Genomic DNA, 13,950 nt, shown 5'->3' with positions numbered 1-13,950 from the left:
AATGAAGAAGAAGACAAAGATTGCGTAGAAAGAGAAAAATAGTAAGAGAGAGAGAGAGAACGAGAAACACAAAAGGTACAGACAAAGAAGAAAAGAAATGAAAAGAAAGCTGATAATCTTTTCTCTTTCTTTTTAAACTTACCTTTTATTTCCGTTTCTTTATTAAGTTTCTCAGTTTCTTCTAATTGTTACATTTTACACTAAGTTAAAAGTGGAACTTAAGCACAATAGAAACAAATTGTTACCATTAAAAGATGGAAAAATAAATCACAATTAATTAATAACGTTCTTTAAAGTAACTGACATTTTCCTCTTACAAAAGAAACTACAGCTGATTGTTTGTTTTGATTTTCGCATTTTCGAATTTCAAAATTTTCTTCTAAAAGAGTTGTCGTTTCTCTCACCAGATGGCACTTGACTCGAATTTCTATCCACATGTTTTTTTGTTTTCGTTTTTTTTTAAACTCTCTTGTTAACATGTTTAACTTGTTCTCGTTTAATTATTAGTTAATTAATTAATTCTTTCGTTTGATAATTTATTTTCTATGGTGTTTGTTTGCGTTTAAATTATGGGTCGTTCGGTGGCAAGAAGGAAAAATTTTAAGGCTCGAAAAGGATCCAATCAAACGACAAAATTGTCTACCAAAAATGTTACTTCAACTGATGAGGATAAAAAGAATGTGGTTAAAATTGAATTTGATGTTGATAATAGGAAATATGATGATGCTAATCCTTTGGTTCTTCCCAGTAACAAGGCTGTAAATGATGGTAAGGTGAAAGAATCGGAAGTTCCAAGTAAAAAGAAACCGAAAAAGGTTTTATCTCTGAAAAAGCAGAAAAAATTAAGGAAAGTTTTGGAAAGGAAACAAAAAATTCAAGATGTAATTATGATTTTAATTATTCTTTCTCTCTCTATTTCCATTTTTTTTTCTCTGATTCTAATCAATTGTTTGCTTAATTTTTCTGTTTAGAGATCTAAAATTCTAGAAGAATTACAAAAACATCAATTGGATGCTCAAACTTACAGTGCCTTGGCCTCGACTAGTAATTTACATACTAAAGGATTGAAAAGGTTTGATTAACTCTCTATATTGTTTATATTTATCAATTAATTTCTTTCTTTCTCTTGATTGTATTTATAGGGGTATTGAAGAAGTTTATGATCTACAGGCAGTGACTAGTGAACCAGGAAAGATCCGAACGGTTAGCAAGAGGAAACGAAAATCAATCAATAGTTTGGATCCGAAGAAAACTAAATTAGGTGGTAATGTTCTTGGATTCGAAAAATCTGACGATGAAACTGAATCGGAGGAAGAGGAAGAAGAAGCTGGAGAAGATGAGAAGCCTTTGATAGGCAGTGAAGAAGATAAAGTCCAAACACCAGGAGTGATTGAGACTGAAAATTCTGCCAAAGAAAAAGAAAATCCAACCAATGAACATCCACAAGAAGAATCGGAAAATTCAGCCAATAATCAAGGAGAAAATTATGATAATAAACAAAGTGACGAAACTGAAACAAAAAATGAAACAGATAATCAATCCAGTGAAGATTTAACCAAAAAATCAGATGAAAACGATAAGGTTGAAACCAAGGAATCGAGTAAATCTAAAAAGGAAACTAATTACGTCGATATGACAACTAAATTTGTTCCTGTAAATCGTGATCCAGCCATTGAAGCATCTCGATCAAAATTGCCAATAATTAGCGAAGAACAATTTATCATGGAGAAAATTAGATACAATGATGTTACCATATTATGTGGTGAAACTGGATCAGGTAAAACGACACAAATACCACAATTTTTGTACGAAGCAGGTTATGCAATTAACAAGAGAATCGGAATAACCGAACCACGTCGAGTAGCGGCCATTGCAATGTCCCATCGTGTCGGTCACGAAATGAATCTATCCAATGAAATTGTTTCTTACCAAATCCGTTTCGAGGGAAATTGTTCCGATAAAACAGCAATCAAATTCATGACCGATGGTATATTGTTAAAAGAGATTCAAAAGGTATCGAAAAAAAAAATCAAAACCATACAATCAACAAGATAACTAACAATTTAACTTTAAATTGTGTCATTCATTTTACAGGATTTACTTTTATCTTCTTACTCTGTTATCATTATTGACGAAGCTCATGAGCGAACCGTTTATTCAGATATTTTAATTGGTCTACTGTCCAGGATAATTAAATTAAGATCTAGGGTAAGATTTGCATAATCAAATGTTAACTTCTATTGATTAATAATTGTTACTTTTCCGTTTAAATCAGAAACAAGATCCACTTAAGTTGATCATTATGTCCGCTACTTTGAGAGTTGATGATTTTATTAAAAATCCTAATCTATTCAAATCAAAACCTCCGGTCATCGAGGTAAGTTAATTAGTTTAATGAATTTATCTTCATTATAGTTAATCATAAACTTTGAACTTTGTTCCAGATCAAATCTCGACAATATCCTGTTACTACACATTTCAATAAGATCACTCCTGATGATTATCTTTCCGAAGCTTATAATAAAGTTTGTAAAATCCATCGGAATATGCCCAAAAATGGAGGAATATTGGTCTTTCTAACTGGTCAGCAAGAAGTAATTACACTGTGTCAAAAATTGCGACGAACTTTTCCTTTTAACGAAAATTCAATCGCCCAACAAAAGGAAAAGAAAGATGAACTTGAGGTGAAAAAATTATCCCGAAAAGAGGCCAAAAAACTACGACGAGGTAAACCGAAAACATTGGCCGACATTTCACCAGCAATCGATTTGGACGCTTATGGTCAAGATATTGACCTTGCCGATGATGTATCAGATAATGATGATGATATTGTTCCTAATGATGGAGGTGAACTTAATGATGACCTTGTCGTCTCTTGTAGTGACCCTCTCTACGTTTTACCACTTTTTTCTCATCTCAATGAGAAGAGGCAACGGAAAATTTTCGAAAATCCTCCAGAAGGTGTACGACTTTGCGTTGTGTCCACTAATATCGCTGAAACATCGCTGACCATTCCAAATATAAAGTATGTTGTCGATACTGGAAAAGTGAAGATGAAATTTTATGATCAAGTTACCGGAGTATCAACTTTTCTCATCGACTGGACATCAAAAGCCTCAGCTGACCAAAGAGCTGGTCGATCTGGTAGAATGGGTCCTGGTCATTGTTACAGGTGAATTTAAATCTTTTCATCAGATTTGACAATTAACACTAATTAAATATTTTCGTCTCATTATAATCAGATTATATTCATCAGCAATATTTCAAGATAATTTTAAAGACTTCAGTGATCCAGAAATTGTAAGAAAACCGATCGATGATCTTGTCCTACAAATGAAGGTAAATATTTCAAATTTAACAATTGATTGCGTTTTAATTGTATTAATAATTCATGTCTCATTATTTTTTTTAGTCGATGAATATAGACAATGTGAAAAATTTCCCGTTCCCGACACCACCAAAGGCCGAAAATGTGACCGCAGCGGAGAAACGTTTAGTTTTACTTGGAGCCCTTAAAACGAGCAAAATAATTAGCACAAAATTCAATGTGAAACGAACCCGAAGTAGAAAACAATTTAAATGTAATTAGCAATTTAAATCTTTTATTCTCTCATTCATCTTAATCGTCACAATCTAATTATCCTCTTTTTTTTGTCACTCAAAGATATTAACCGGATCACACCTTTGGGAAAAGTTTTATCATATTTCCCGTTGAGTCCTCGTTATGCTAAAATGTTAATTCTTACATCACAACATAATTTAATTTCCTATGGAGTGTCAATTGTTTCCGCTCTAACTGTCCAAGAATTATTCGTATCTTCAACAATCATGGGCTCCGAAGATGATGGTAAACGTTTGTACAAAGATAAATTAGCAACAATTAGGAAAAGATGGGCTGGCTCAGTGAGTTTAATTGGTTCTTTCAATTTAGTTAATTTGTTTTGATTAATTGATTATCTTTTTCTCTCATCACAATTGTGCTTTTCAGGGTAATAGTTTACTATTAGGAGATATGATGATTTTTCTCTGTGCAATTGGAGCTTGGGAACATGTCGATTGTGCTCCAGAGTTTTGTAGTAAATATGGTCTTCGATTCAAAGCAATGAATGAAATTCGTAAATTACGACAACAATTACAGAAAGAAAGTAAGTATAAATTAGATTTACTATTTGTCTAAATTGTATTAGTTAATTTGTTGATCTTTTTGTTTCAGTTGTTACTATTTTTCCTCAACTTGAATTTCCAATGGACATGAAAATGACTCCTCCAAGTGATGCTCAAGCTAAATGTTTACGCCAAGTTTTACTTTCTGGTCTATTTGATCATGTTGCCAGGTAATTAACTAATTTCAATCGTATCGAATCAAAATTCTGAACTAAAACTTTTCTATTAACCAATTAGGTTAATGCCTGAAGACGAGAAAAAAGATGAAGATAAACGAAAATTGAAAAAAGCTTACCAGGTAAATTGTTTTCTATTATCATTTGACAATTGATTTGAATACTAATTGTTTGGTTAATTCATTTTCTTTCTAATTTAATTCTCGACAATTAGAGTACTGAGCTTGATTTACCCGTTTTCATTTCAACTGATTCAGTAGTTTATGATTTATCACCAGAATGGATTATTTATCAGGAGATTTATGAAACTCAGAAACTTTTCATGAGACGTAAGTACAAATTCATTTGCATTTGAATTAATTGTTTAACTAATTGATCAATTCACTTAATCAGATGTTGTCGCTATTGAACCTGAATGGTTACCGATCTATGCACCAGCCATGTGTAAATTTTCAAAGCCATTAATTGAACCAATGCCTCGTTACGATGCGATCACTGATCGCCTTAAATGTACAGTAACTTGTACATTTGGTCCTCTTAATTGGCCGATTCCGGATGCCGAAATTGATTATCCCGAAACGGACGAAGAATATGATAAATATCATTGGTTTGTTCGGTTTCTTCTGGAAGGCGATGTAATCAAATATTTCGCTAGTAAAAGGTCACTTTTACTATCGCCACCATCGATCATGCAGAAATCATGGTATAAATTACAGAAACGAACTCAGGGAATTCTGATCAATCTTCGAAGTGATAAAATCTTAACTAGACAAGGATTAATAAAAAAATGGAAAGAAGATCCTAAATGTAAGTTTAATCATCGTTAATTGATTATCTATCTCCTTGGCTCATTAACTAATCCAATTAATTGTTATTGTCTTTGTTGGCAGATCTATTAATTGAATATCTCCAATGGATACCTGAAGCTTATCACCTTGAGATAACCAGTGAATGGCCACCATTAGATAAATCTGATTCAATAGAAATCAAATCAACTGAATCAACTTGATTGGAATCATTTTTTTAGGAAAAATGTTTAATAATTAATGTAAATAACATATAATCAAATTTTCCCATTTCTTTGGGTAGAAATAAACTATTTATTTCTTTACATTGGGTTTAATTTGAGTTAATAAATTGGAAATTAAGACAATTTCGTATTGATTGATTAATCGATTGTGATTTTGATTTTGATTTCTCTTTCATGTTATTCTAGACCTTTGATCATTAGGCTTTTGAGAATGAGCAATTTTCGTAAACAGTTAAATAGATTTGCTGAGTTTCATTAGTGATTCGTTAAATGTTCAAATGAAAATCCAGTTGATTGATTAGTACCATTAAGTATTGGTCAATTTAATCGTCTCTCTCAATATTTACACTTGGATTTTCATCTTTGATGAGCTTTGTTTTTGTTTTTGCCTTCACCTCATGGATGTTAAATTATTTGGCACAGCAAAAGTCACTTATATTTGATGAACTGGATTCATTAACATAAGATGATTCTTGATTATGTAATTTAAGGGCATCCAAATTACTCTTGTAACTTGTGTTCGCTAATTTTTCAGCAATTTCATTGAACATCTCCTTTACTCCGGTATTGTTTTTACATGAGACTTTATATAAACCTTCAAATTTTGGAAATTGTTCCATAAACATTTCAATATCTGAATCTGATACTTCATGAAGACTTTTATCACTCTTATTACCAACTAAAAATATTTTCGCATTTTCAGCAAGAGAAAGTATCTCGAGTAAATGTTGACTGATAAAATGGAAAGATTCCAATGAATTAAGACTGAAAACAAGAAGAGCAGCATCTAAATAATAAATGGAGAATAGAAAAAAGTAAAATAAATTATTAGTATTTTCATTGTCACAATGATAAGATTGATGATGAGGATAAAAGAGAAATAAACGAACCAGCAAATTTATAGTAAGAATTGGTCATGGATGCAACTCTTTCTAATCCACCAGTGTCCCAAAGTTGAATCTTAATTGTCTTAAATCCATCTAATTCATACTTTCGACTTGCATGATCAAGACCAAGGGTTGATTGACGAGCTTGGGAATTACTGTAACCAGAGGTATCGATAAAAGTGTCCAAAGTAAATCGACGGAACAATGAAGTTTTACCAACACCATATTCTCCACAAAGGATAACCTTAAATTCTGGGACAGAAATTGAAGCCATGATACACAATGAGAGGTCAAAGTGTAAATCAAATTTGAAAATTGGTTAGGAAACAAAACAAAAAAGGTTCAGCCAAATAAACTGATCAACCTTCAATTGGAAGCAATTTAACAAACTCTTTTTTCTCTCTTATTGAATTTCACAGATTGCAGAATAATCGTCATACAATAGAACTGAAATATAGATAGAAATTTAAAATGATCACACAAAATTAATTGTTAAAGAATAAGAATTAATCTGATTAGTCCAGTTCATCTCTTAAGGTTGAGGAGAAACAATTTCAAAATGGAATATGTTTCAATCCTTTCAAAAGAAGAAAAAAACAAAGAGAATCAATTAAGTTCACTGGAGAACACACAATTCACAGATATTAATTTCTTACAGAATTTACATTTTCGGAGTACAAATTGAATCTTTAATTAAAGTTAATTGTCAATTAATTGGATGTCTTGTTAATCTGAAAAAAACATCAACAAGACAAGAGAATCGATTGTGCTGCCATCTCTTGGTCGACTTTTAGTTACATTGAGAAGTAAATTTTTCTTCAATCAAAAAGGTTAGTCAACGTTTCTGTTTATTATCATTGATTAATTTACTTTTTGTGAGTTAATTTAATTGTTTATAATTTTAATTCTCTTAAATAGAGTAACTTTTGTATCTCTTTGATTGTTATCGTTTAAATTGAACATCTTAAAGTTGAGCTTTTACTTGAGTTTGATTTTCTTAATTCTTGTTCTCTGCATTGACAAAATTTTCTTTGTTTATGTTTTAGTTTCTCAACTAATTTTATTCATTTATTAATAATTTAATTGTGTTTTTTTTTAATTTGCTCTTAGATTCGATTTTCTAAGCCATTGTGCTGGTATTTTCTTACATTAGAAAAGGATGAATTGATCAGTGATTTTCTCTAATTCTAAGGTATGTCAATTTATCGTTACTTTTCTTTTTCTTTTTCTCTTTGGAACTTCCAATTTCTCTTTGGATTTTTTGTTCTCTTTTCCGTTTATTCTTATTTTCAATGGGACAGGATTTTGTTAATTCTTTTTTTTTGTTCTTAGTTACAGACATTCTACATCTAATCCAAGTACAATTTGCTTGAGAAATGTCACTTTCAATCGGCCCTTCTTACAACGGTAGCTCATTACAATGTCCTGATATATTTTGTAACTATATTGATGAAATTGGACCTCCGCCTGATTGGTTACCACCACCGCCGCCTTTACCACCTTTTCTGTTTCAATTCTTAGCAGAAAATGATTCTCTACCTGGTAATATTGAAACCGAAGGTTGTAACTTTTGTAATACATTTGGTAACCTGAAAGATTCTGAGCCCATTCATTTGTCTCAACCCGAAAATGGTGCTAATAATTCATGGTTTTCATTATTATTCGGCTCGGTTCTTGGTTCAACTATCCTTTGTATCATTTTACTCTTCATTCTAATCAAATGGAGAAGGTAAGTCAAAGTTTCGAACACCAAATCATTTCTAGAGTTGATAATTATCTAATTACTTTACTATTTATTCTCTTTATCTTTAACTTTAGATGGAAGTTTCTACCATCAACAGGTAATTACAATTGTATTATAAGTTTATTCTAAATTGTTTTGTTATCATTTTACTCACTTGATTTAATTTATTTCTTTTATTATATTCTTTTTTTTTAATCAATCATAGTTTTTGGACTGGATTCTTGTTCAATTTTCACTGAGAGTATAATGAAAAATCAGAAAGATGTCACATCTTCATCACCAGAAAACTGTCTATCCCCCGTTGTTAATGAGAAATCTCCTCAAAGTATCATCACCAGTTGTTCAACTAAAACATCAATTCCTAATAAATACTGGAGATGTAGAGATGAATCAACTGGTCTTCACCATGAAATGGTTGATCCAAGAAGAACCGATATCGTTGAATACACCAATCTACCTTATGGAAGCAGTTGTACCTCAAGTCCTGTTTACGATGAACTCGATTCTGCCAGAGTAAATCTTAATTGCTCTCAAATACCGGGCACACTACTTATCAGAGATCCCTCCTCACCTTACACAGCTCATATCTATTCAGAAGTTGCCGATGCCATGAGAATCGCTGCTCACCTTGGTTCACCTGCGACATTATTACCATCTGAATCAGTTAACACTAATTATGATTATGTTGCTTATCTAACAACCAATGACAATTACAACGACCAATCAAGATCATATACACGACGACAACGATCTGGCCTTACAAATATCGCAAGTGCAGTTCCCTTATTGCCAACTGAACATGGATCACAAATTATTCACAATTCTCAACTCAATTACATGACAAACAATCAATCAACTCGAATTGATTTGCACTCACAAAATCAGCAATCAAAAATGATTCCTCATTACATTGGGTTAAATGAACACAATTCTGCCAATATTCATCATCTACTTGCAAATTCTACTTCCTCACTATCAAATTATCAAGTTCCATATTCATCTGATAACAAGGAGAATCCAAAACGACCTTTACCAGCGGTTCCAGGAATTCGTCTTTAAGTACAATTAACTCACAATTAACTTTGGTAACTCTGAATTTATCTACTTTTTCATCCCTCACAAAGCACGAAATTCACGCACAATAATTGGCAACTTAACCATACAAGTTAATAATCATTGCTTAAATAATTTGATGATTGATTTAATATTAACTTTAATTTTTAATATTCTAATGGAATCAAAATCTAATTTATATTATTACTTTGTTTCCATTACTAGTTAATCAATTTAACTCTTAATTTTTACAAATTGACTATGTATGTATTCTCATATATTCAAATAAACATTTAATTTCTTACCTAACCAGTAATTAAAAATGCTAAGAAAATTACTAAATCAAGACAATTTTTTGTTCCCTTTAAAAAGTGAATCGATTAATCGATTGTTGTAAGAAATTGAAGAAAAGTGAAAATGAGATTTTCTTTCATTTCTGTTTCTATTTTCATTCTGTTTGGATCTTTAATTGGTGTTAATTTAATTTCACCTTTTTGATTAACTTTTCTTTCTTTTTTAATTTAATTATCTTTTCCACCATTTATGCTTTTCACTGACAAAATTAATTTCTATTTATAAGGTAAGTCAAATTCTATTCTTCTAATACAGATTCTATTCACTCTTTCACTTCAAATTTCCATTTTATGTTTACATTGATTTCTCTTCAACTGAATTATCTTTTTATTGGACAATTTATGATAATACGTAATATCTCATTAGTTAATTACCACTTAAAAAGCTAAATCATAAAAATGGTTAATTGCTGATTAACGGCTCCAATTAAATTGCAGTTATTTTCAAAATTTTCTTCTCTCTTGTTCTTTGATTTCTCATATTCTCTGAGGCAAAATCAACAAATGTAATTTTATTCTATTCTATTTTCCATTTTTCTTTTTAGGTTTTTTTTATAATTTTGATAATTGGAATTCTGGTAATTATGTCAACCTCAACAACGCCCTTGACACCACAAGCAACACCAACAACGGGTGAAGGTTCATCATCATCAACCCAAACTCCAAGTAAACCAAGTGTATTCACTTGTGATGAATGTAAAAAACGTTTCTTTGAATCATTTTTGAAAACCAATTTTGATTATAATGTTTGTAATATATGCAGGTTAGTGATTAATTTAAATTGCAAGTAAAATTAGACTATTAACTAAAGCAATATGATATGTTTTCCTTTCCAGAGATCCAAAGGATAAACACAGTTTGATAACCAGGACTGAGGCGAAAAATGAATATCTTCTTAAAGATTGTGATCTCGATCAACGGGAACCTCCATTACGATTTATTGCTAAAAAGAATCCCAATCCTTTGGCTCGATCTGATATGAAACTCTATTTACACATTCAGGTCGAGGAAAGAGCACTCGAAGTGTGGGGAACTGAGGAAATCTTAATTGCAGAGAAGGAGAAACGTACCGTTAAAAGAAAAGAAAGACAAAAGAAAGACTATGATAAAAAGATGAAAACTCTTAGAATGGCAGTGAGAAGTAGTTTATATAAGAAAAAATCATCGACTCATGTCCATGAGTACGGGGAAGAAAAGTACAATAAGTCGGATGACACTTTCGAAAAGAGTTGCAAGACTTGTGGTCACGTTTTAACGTACGAAAAGATGTAATCAATTACCAATATGGAATCAATTTGGCCCAACCAATGTTTCGATTTTCAGATCAAAATTATTCGCTCTTTCATTGATCCAAACGAAAACTGCTTCATCTACCTCAATCCACAAAAGATTCTAACAATTGAGTGATTTCAATTCAGTTATTGATTCAACCATCCCATGTATCTTCAGGTAATTTCATTGATTTTCTCTCTAAAATTGTCTGATTTTCTGATTTGATTCTGAATTTAACTGATCAATACTTTTTTCTCTCACCTCTCAATTTTATAGTTGGTGGACTGGATTCTTCGATGTTTCATTGGGAGTTTATATTGAAAAGTCGTATATTTATCATGAGAAATCTATTAATCTCCTGTTGCTAATGAGAAATCCATCATTAATTGTTGATTATAACTCTTTTTACATTTACATAAGAAACAAACTTATCATTTTGTTTCAAAGTTTTTATCGAAAACCTTTTGGGTTAATCCATTTTATTTGTATGAATTGACTTATGTAACTATGGATTGAAAATATTTTCATTTATATAAATCACATATTGAAATAAAAGATGAAAAATTAGTGAGAACAATTAATTTAATATATATGAAAAGTATAAGAAAAGAAAATTACTAAATCAAGTTAATTTATTTTCCATTTAAAAAAGCGAATCGATTAATCGATTGTTGTAAGAAATTGAAGAAAAGTGAAAATGAGATTTTCTTTCATTTCTGTTTCTATTTTCATTCTGTTTGGATCTTTAATTGGTGTTAATTTAATTTCACCTTTTTGATTAACTTTTCTTTCTTTTTTAATTTAATCATCTTTTTCCACCATTTATGCTTTTCTCTGACAAAATTAATTTCTATTTATAAGGTAAGTCAAATTGTATTCTAATTCCAAAAACACTTTTTCTATTTTCTCTATTATTCTTGCAAACCCTTTCATTTTCTGTCTCTCTTTTTTCTTTCTCTTTCTATCTCTTTCTTTTCTGTTTTTTCTCTTTTATTTTTTTTCTTGTGTGTGTGGTTTCACTCTCTCTCTATGTTTACATTGATTCTCCGTCCATTTTACTGACCTTTGAATTTACACATGGGACATTTTGGAATGTTTTTCTATTCTCCTGTTGTAATTTCCATTAGAATCTTAGGTTTCCATTGACTATCAATAGTCAATTGTTTTCTTATCATTTGTTTAGATTTTAACATTAAGTCTTCAATTAGTTTTATCTCTAGTCTCTATAGTACATGTGAGTTTATCTGATGATTGTCTATCTAATATAAATGTTTTTGTTGTTCTATTTTTATTCTATCATCTAGTTGTTTCATTTATTGGTTTTGGTTTCTTCACTCAAATTCTGGCATCCATGTCATCGGCAACATTTGCTTGCTCTTCACCGGCGGAAACACCACCGAGTGAAACATTAGCCTCTCAAGACAACGGGAATGATGGGAGAATAGCAATGGCTTGTACACTTAAGGAAACAGCGAATCAACATTTTAAAGATCAAGATTATCTCCAGGCAATTCTACTTTACTCGCAAGCCATTAGTTATGATGATACTTCAGCAACACTTTACTCTAATCGTAGTATTGCTCATTTACGTTTAGAAAATTTTGGTTACGCTCTTTCCGATGCAACAAAAGCCATTGAATGTGATCCCAATTATGTTAAAGGTTATTATCGTCGTGCAGCGGCTCACATGGCTTTAGGTAAATACAGGGAATCGTTAAAAGATTTTGAACATATTCTTCGTATCAATCCATCAAATAAGGAAGCACGATTGAGACTCAATGAATGTAAAAGATTAATTCGTAAACAAGCCTTTGAAAAAGCAATTTCAGTTGATTGCGAGAAATCAATTGCATCCACAATTGATCCAGATAGTATGGAATGTGAATCCAATTATGATGGTCCACATTTGGTTAATGGTCAAGTTACACTTGAATTTGTCCAAGCATTAATCGAAACCTTTAAACAAGGTAAAAAGTTGGATAAAAAATATGCCTATATGATTATTTTACAAGTAGCCGATTTGTTTAGAAAGTGTAACTCATTAGTAGATGTAACAATTCCCCAAACCGAGTATTCAAAGTTTACCGTGTGTGGTGATATTCATGGACAATATTTTGATTTACTCAATATTTTTCGACTTAACGAACTTCCATCAGAAACTAATCCCTACCTGTTTAATGGTGATTTTGTTGATCGTGGCTCATTTTCAGTTGAATGTATTCTTACCCTATTCGCCTTTAAAGCTCTTTATCCAGACCATTTCTTCATGTCCAGGGGAAACCATGAAAGCCAAACAATGAACCAAATGTACGGTTTCGAGGGTGAAGTTAAAAGTAAATATTCGTCCACAATGTATGACCTATTCACGGAAACGTTTAACCTGTTACCCCTTGCCCATTGCCTTAATAAACGAGTACTGGTAATGCATGGTGGCCTTTTCAGTTCCGATACCGTTACCCTAGATGATATAAGGAAAGTTGATCGTTTCCGACAACCACCCGATGAAGGAATCATGTGTGAACTTTTATGGTCCGATCCAATGAATAAACATGGCCGAGCACCGTCTAAACGAGGTGTTGGAATACAATTTGGTCCTGATGTGACTCACAATTTTTGTAAATTTAATAATCTTGATTACATAATTCGAAGTCATGAAGTTAAACACCAAGGCTATGAAGTAGCTCATCATGGTAAGATGATCACAGTCTTTTCAGCTCCTAATTATTGTGATGCCATCGGTAATCAGGGAGCTTTTATTAACATGAATGGTAAATATATGATACCCGATTATATTACCTACTCGGAAGTGCCTCATCCCGATGTTAAGCCGATGGCTTATGCTTCAAGTTTTTTCGGTCTCAGGTCTTAAAATGAATACAACTTTCTCCTTCTTTTGCCCACCTCAACCTTTACCACCACCACGACAACAACAATAACAACAACAACAACAACAATACCATCGCCATTAGCAGCTTAATTAAGACTAATTAACAACACAAAGACACACACACACACCAATGATATTACATAACGTAATAATTATCAAATCAGCAGCAACATCAACAGAGAATGAAAGAAAAACAAGAAAAAAAAACATTCAAAGTAAAGTTTAATAGTAAAGAAAATAAAATAATCACCAGAAAAAATAATTAAGATTTTGAGAGAAACAATTTTCTTTGTAAATATTGATTAATAATCAAATTAATTAAAAAAAACTTAATTGATTCTTTGGTTTTCTTTTTCGTTCTCATCTCGTTTTATCGGATTTAAC

The 13,950-nt window shown here is 31.4% G+C and overlaps 5 protein-coding genes across 8 annotated transcripts; 4 read left to right on the top strand and 1 right to left on the bottom strand.

Moving 5' to 3' along the window:
- The first annotated feature begins 462 nt into the window (after positions 1 to 462).
- On the top strand, positions 463 to 5,451 carry LOC128393300 (probable ATP-dependent RNA helicase DHX37). The gene is made up of 15 exons (XM_053353446.1): positions 463 to 881; positions 972 to 1,072; positions 1,143 to 2,013; positions 2,095 to 2,208; positions 2,276 to 2,377; positions 2,445 to 3,172; positions 3,243 to 3,339; positions 3,413 to 3,581; positions 3,665 to 3,903; positions 3,989 to 4,145; positions 4,214 to 4,334; positions 4,402 to 4,462; positions 4,555 to 4,669; positions 4,734 to 5,147; positions 5,231 to 5,451. The coding sequence occupies exons 1-15, from the start codon at positions 570 to 572 to the stop codon at positions 5,347 to 5,349; spliced, it is 3,720 nt and encodes a 1,239-aa protein (XP_053209421.1). The 5' UTR covers positions 463 to 569; the 3' UTR covers positions 5,350 to 5,451.
- LOC128393307 (uncharacterized) lies at positions 5,417 to 6,963 on the bottom strand. Its single transcript, XM_053353455.1, has 2 exons — positions 6,261 to 6,963; positions 5,417 to 6,157 (listed from the first exon to the last, which is right to left on the bottom strand). The coding sequence occupies exons 1-2, from the start codon at positions 6,529 to 6,531 to the stop codon at positions 5,781 to 5,783; spliced, it is 648 nt and encodes a 215-aa protein (XP_053209430.1). The 5' UTR covers positions 6,532 to 6,963; the 3' UTR covers positions 5,417 to 5,780.
- Positions 6,964 to 7,041: 78 nt separating this feature from the next.
- Positions 7,042 to 9,363, top strand: LOC128393306 (uncharacterized). 2 transcript variants are annotated; one of them, XM_053353452.1, is made up of 5 exons: positions 7,042 to 7,087; positions 7,368 to 7,449; positions 7,590 to 7,986; positions 8,076 to 8,098; positions 8,207 to 9,363. In XM_053353452.1, exons 3-5 carry the CDS (start codon positions 7,634 to 7,636, stop codon positions 9,058 to 9,060), a joined length of 1,230 nt encoding a protein of 409 aa, XP_053209427.1. In that variant the 5' UTR covers positions 7,042 to 7,087; positions 7,368 to 7,449; positions 7,590 to 7,633; the 3' UTR covers positions 9,061 to 9,363. The 2 variants fall into 2 exon arrangements, with proteins under 2 accessions (XP_053209427.1, XP_053209428.1); XM_053353453.1 differs by lacking the exon at positions 7,042 to 7,087 and adding an exon at positions 7,114 to 7,132.
- Positions 9,364 to 9,483: 120 nt separating this feature from the next.
- Positions 9,484 to 13,912, top strand: LOC128393105 (serine/threonine-protein phosphatase 5-like). 3 transcript variants are annotated; one of them, XM_053353233.1, is made up of 2 exons: positions 9,484 to 9,634; positions 11,984 to 13,912. In XM_053353233.1, the coding sequence occupies exon 2, from the start codon at positions 12,031 to 12,033 to the stop codon at positions 13,546 to 13,548; it is 1,518 nt and encodes a 505-aa protein (XP_053209208.1). In that variant the 5' UTR covers positions 9,484 to 9,634; positions 11,984 to 12,030; the 3' UTR covers positions 13,549 to 13,912. The 3 variants fall into 3 exon arrangements, with proteins under 3 accessions (XP_053209208.1, XP_053209207.1, XP_053209209.1); XM_053353232.1 differs by lacking the exon at positions 9,484 to 9,634 and adding an exon at positions 11,381 to 11,540; XM_053353234.1 differs by lacking the exon at positions 9,484 to 9,634 and adding an exon at positions 11,742 to 11,913.
- Positions 9,500 to 11,270, top strand: LOC128393112 (DNA repair protein complementing XP-A cells homolog). Its single transcript, XM_053353242.1, has 4 exons — positions 9,500 to 9,637; positions 9,960 to 10,170; positions 10,244 to 10,856; positions 10,956 to 11,270. The coding sequence occupies exons 2-3, from the start codon at positions 9,992 to 9,994 to the stop codon at positions 10,677 to 10,679; spliced, it is 615 nt and encodes a 204-aa protein (XP_053209217.1). The 5' UTR covers positions 9,500 to 9,637; positions 9,960 to 9,991; the 3' UTR covers positions 10,680 to 10,856; positions 10,956 to 11,270.
- Positions 13,913 to 13,950: the final 38 nt, after the last annotated feature.

Source organism: Panonychus citri, unplaced genomic scaffold (genome assembly GCF_014898815.1).
Source record: "Panonychus citri isolate SS breed McGregor unplaced genomic scaffold, ASM1489881v1 Contig00138, whole genome shotgun sequence".
In the NCBI taxonomy this organism is placed as follows: Eukaryota; Metazoa; Arthropoda; class Arachnida; order Trombidiformes; family Tetranychidae; genus Panonychus; species Panonychus citri.
This window is presented reverse-complemented; position numbering and strand designations above follow the sequence as displayed.

Coding starts and splice junctions, on each gene's coding strand:
- LOC128393105 (XM_053353233.1), top strand. CDS start 12,031: ATGTCATCGGCAACATTTGCTTGCTCTTCACCGGCGGAAACACCACCG.
- LOC128393306 (XM_053353452.1), top strand. CDS start 7,634: ATGTCACTTTCAATCGGCCCTTCTTACAACGGTAGCTCATTACAATGT. Junction 7,987..8,075: donor ATTCTAATCAAATGGAGAAG/GTAAGTCAAAGT, acceptor CTTTAACTTTAG/ATGGAAGTTTCTACCATCAA. Junction 8,099..8,206: donor GAAGTTTCTACCATCAACAG/GTAATTACAATT, acceptor AATCAATCATAG/TTTTTGGACTGGATTCTTGT.
- LOC128393307 (XM_053353455.1), bottom strand. CDS start 6,531: ATGGCTTCAATTTCTGTCCCAGAATTTAAGGTTATCCTTTGTGGAGAA. Junction 6,158..6,260: donor TTCTTACTATAAATTTGCTG/GTTCGTTTATTT, acceptor TTTATTATTTAG/ATGCTGCTCTTCTTGTTTTC.
- LOC128393300 (XM_053353446.1), top strand. CDS start 570: ATGGGTCGTTCGGTGGCAAGAAGGAAAAATTTTAAGGCTCGAAAAGGA. Junction 3,582..3,664: donor AAGTAGAAAACAATTTAAAT/GTAATTAGCAAT, acceptor TGTCACTCAAAG/ATATTAACCGGATCACACCT. Junction 5,148..5,230: donor ATGGAAAGAAGATCCTAAAT/GTAAGTTTAATC, acceptor CTTTGTTGGCAG/ATCTATTAATTGAATATCTC.
- LOC128393112 (XM_053353242.1), top strand. CDS start 9,992: ATGTCAACCTCAACAACGCCCTTGACACCACAAGCAACACCAACAACG. Junction 10,171..10,243: donor AATGTTTGTAATATATGCAG/GTTAGTGATTAA, acceptor TTTCCTTTCCAG/AGATCCAAAGGATAAACACA.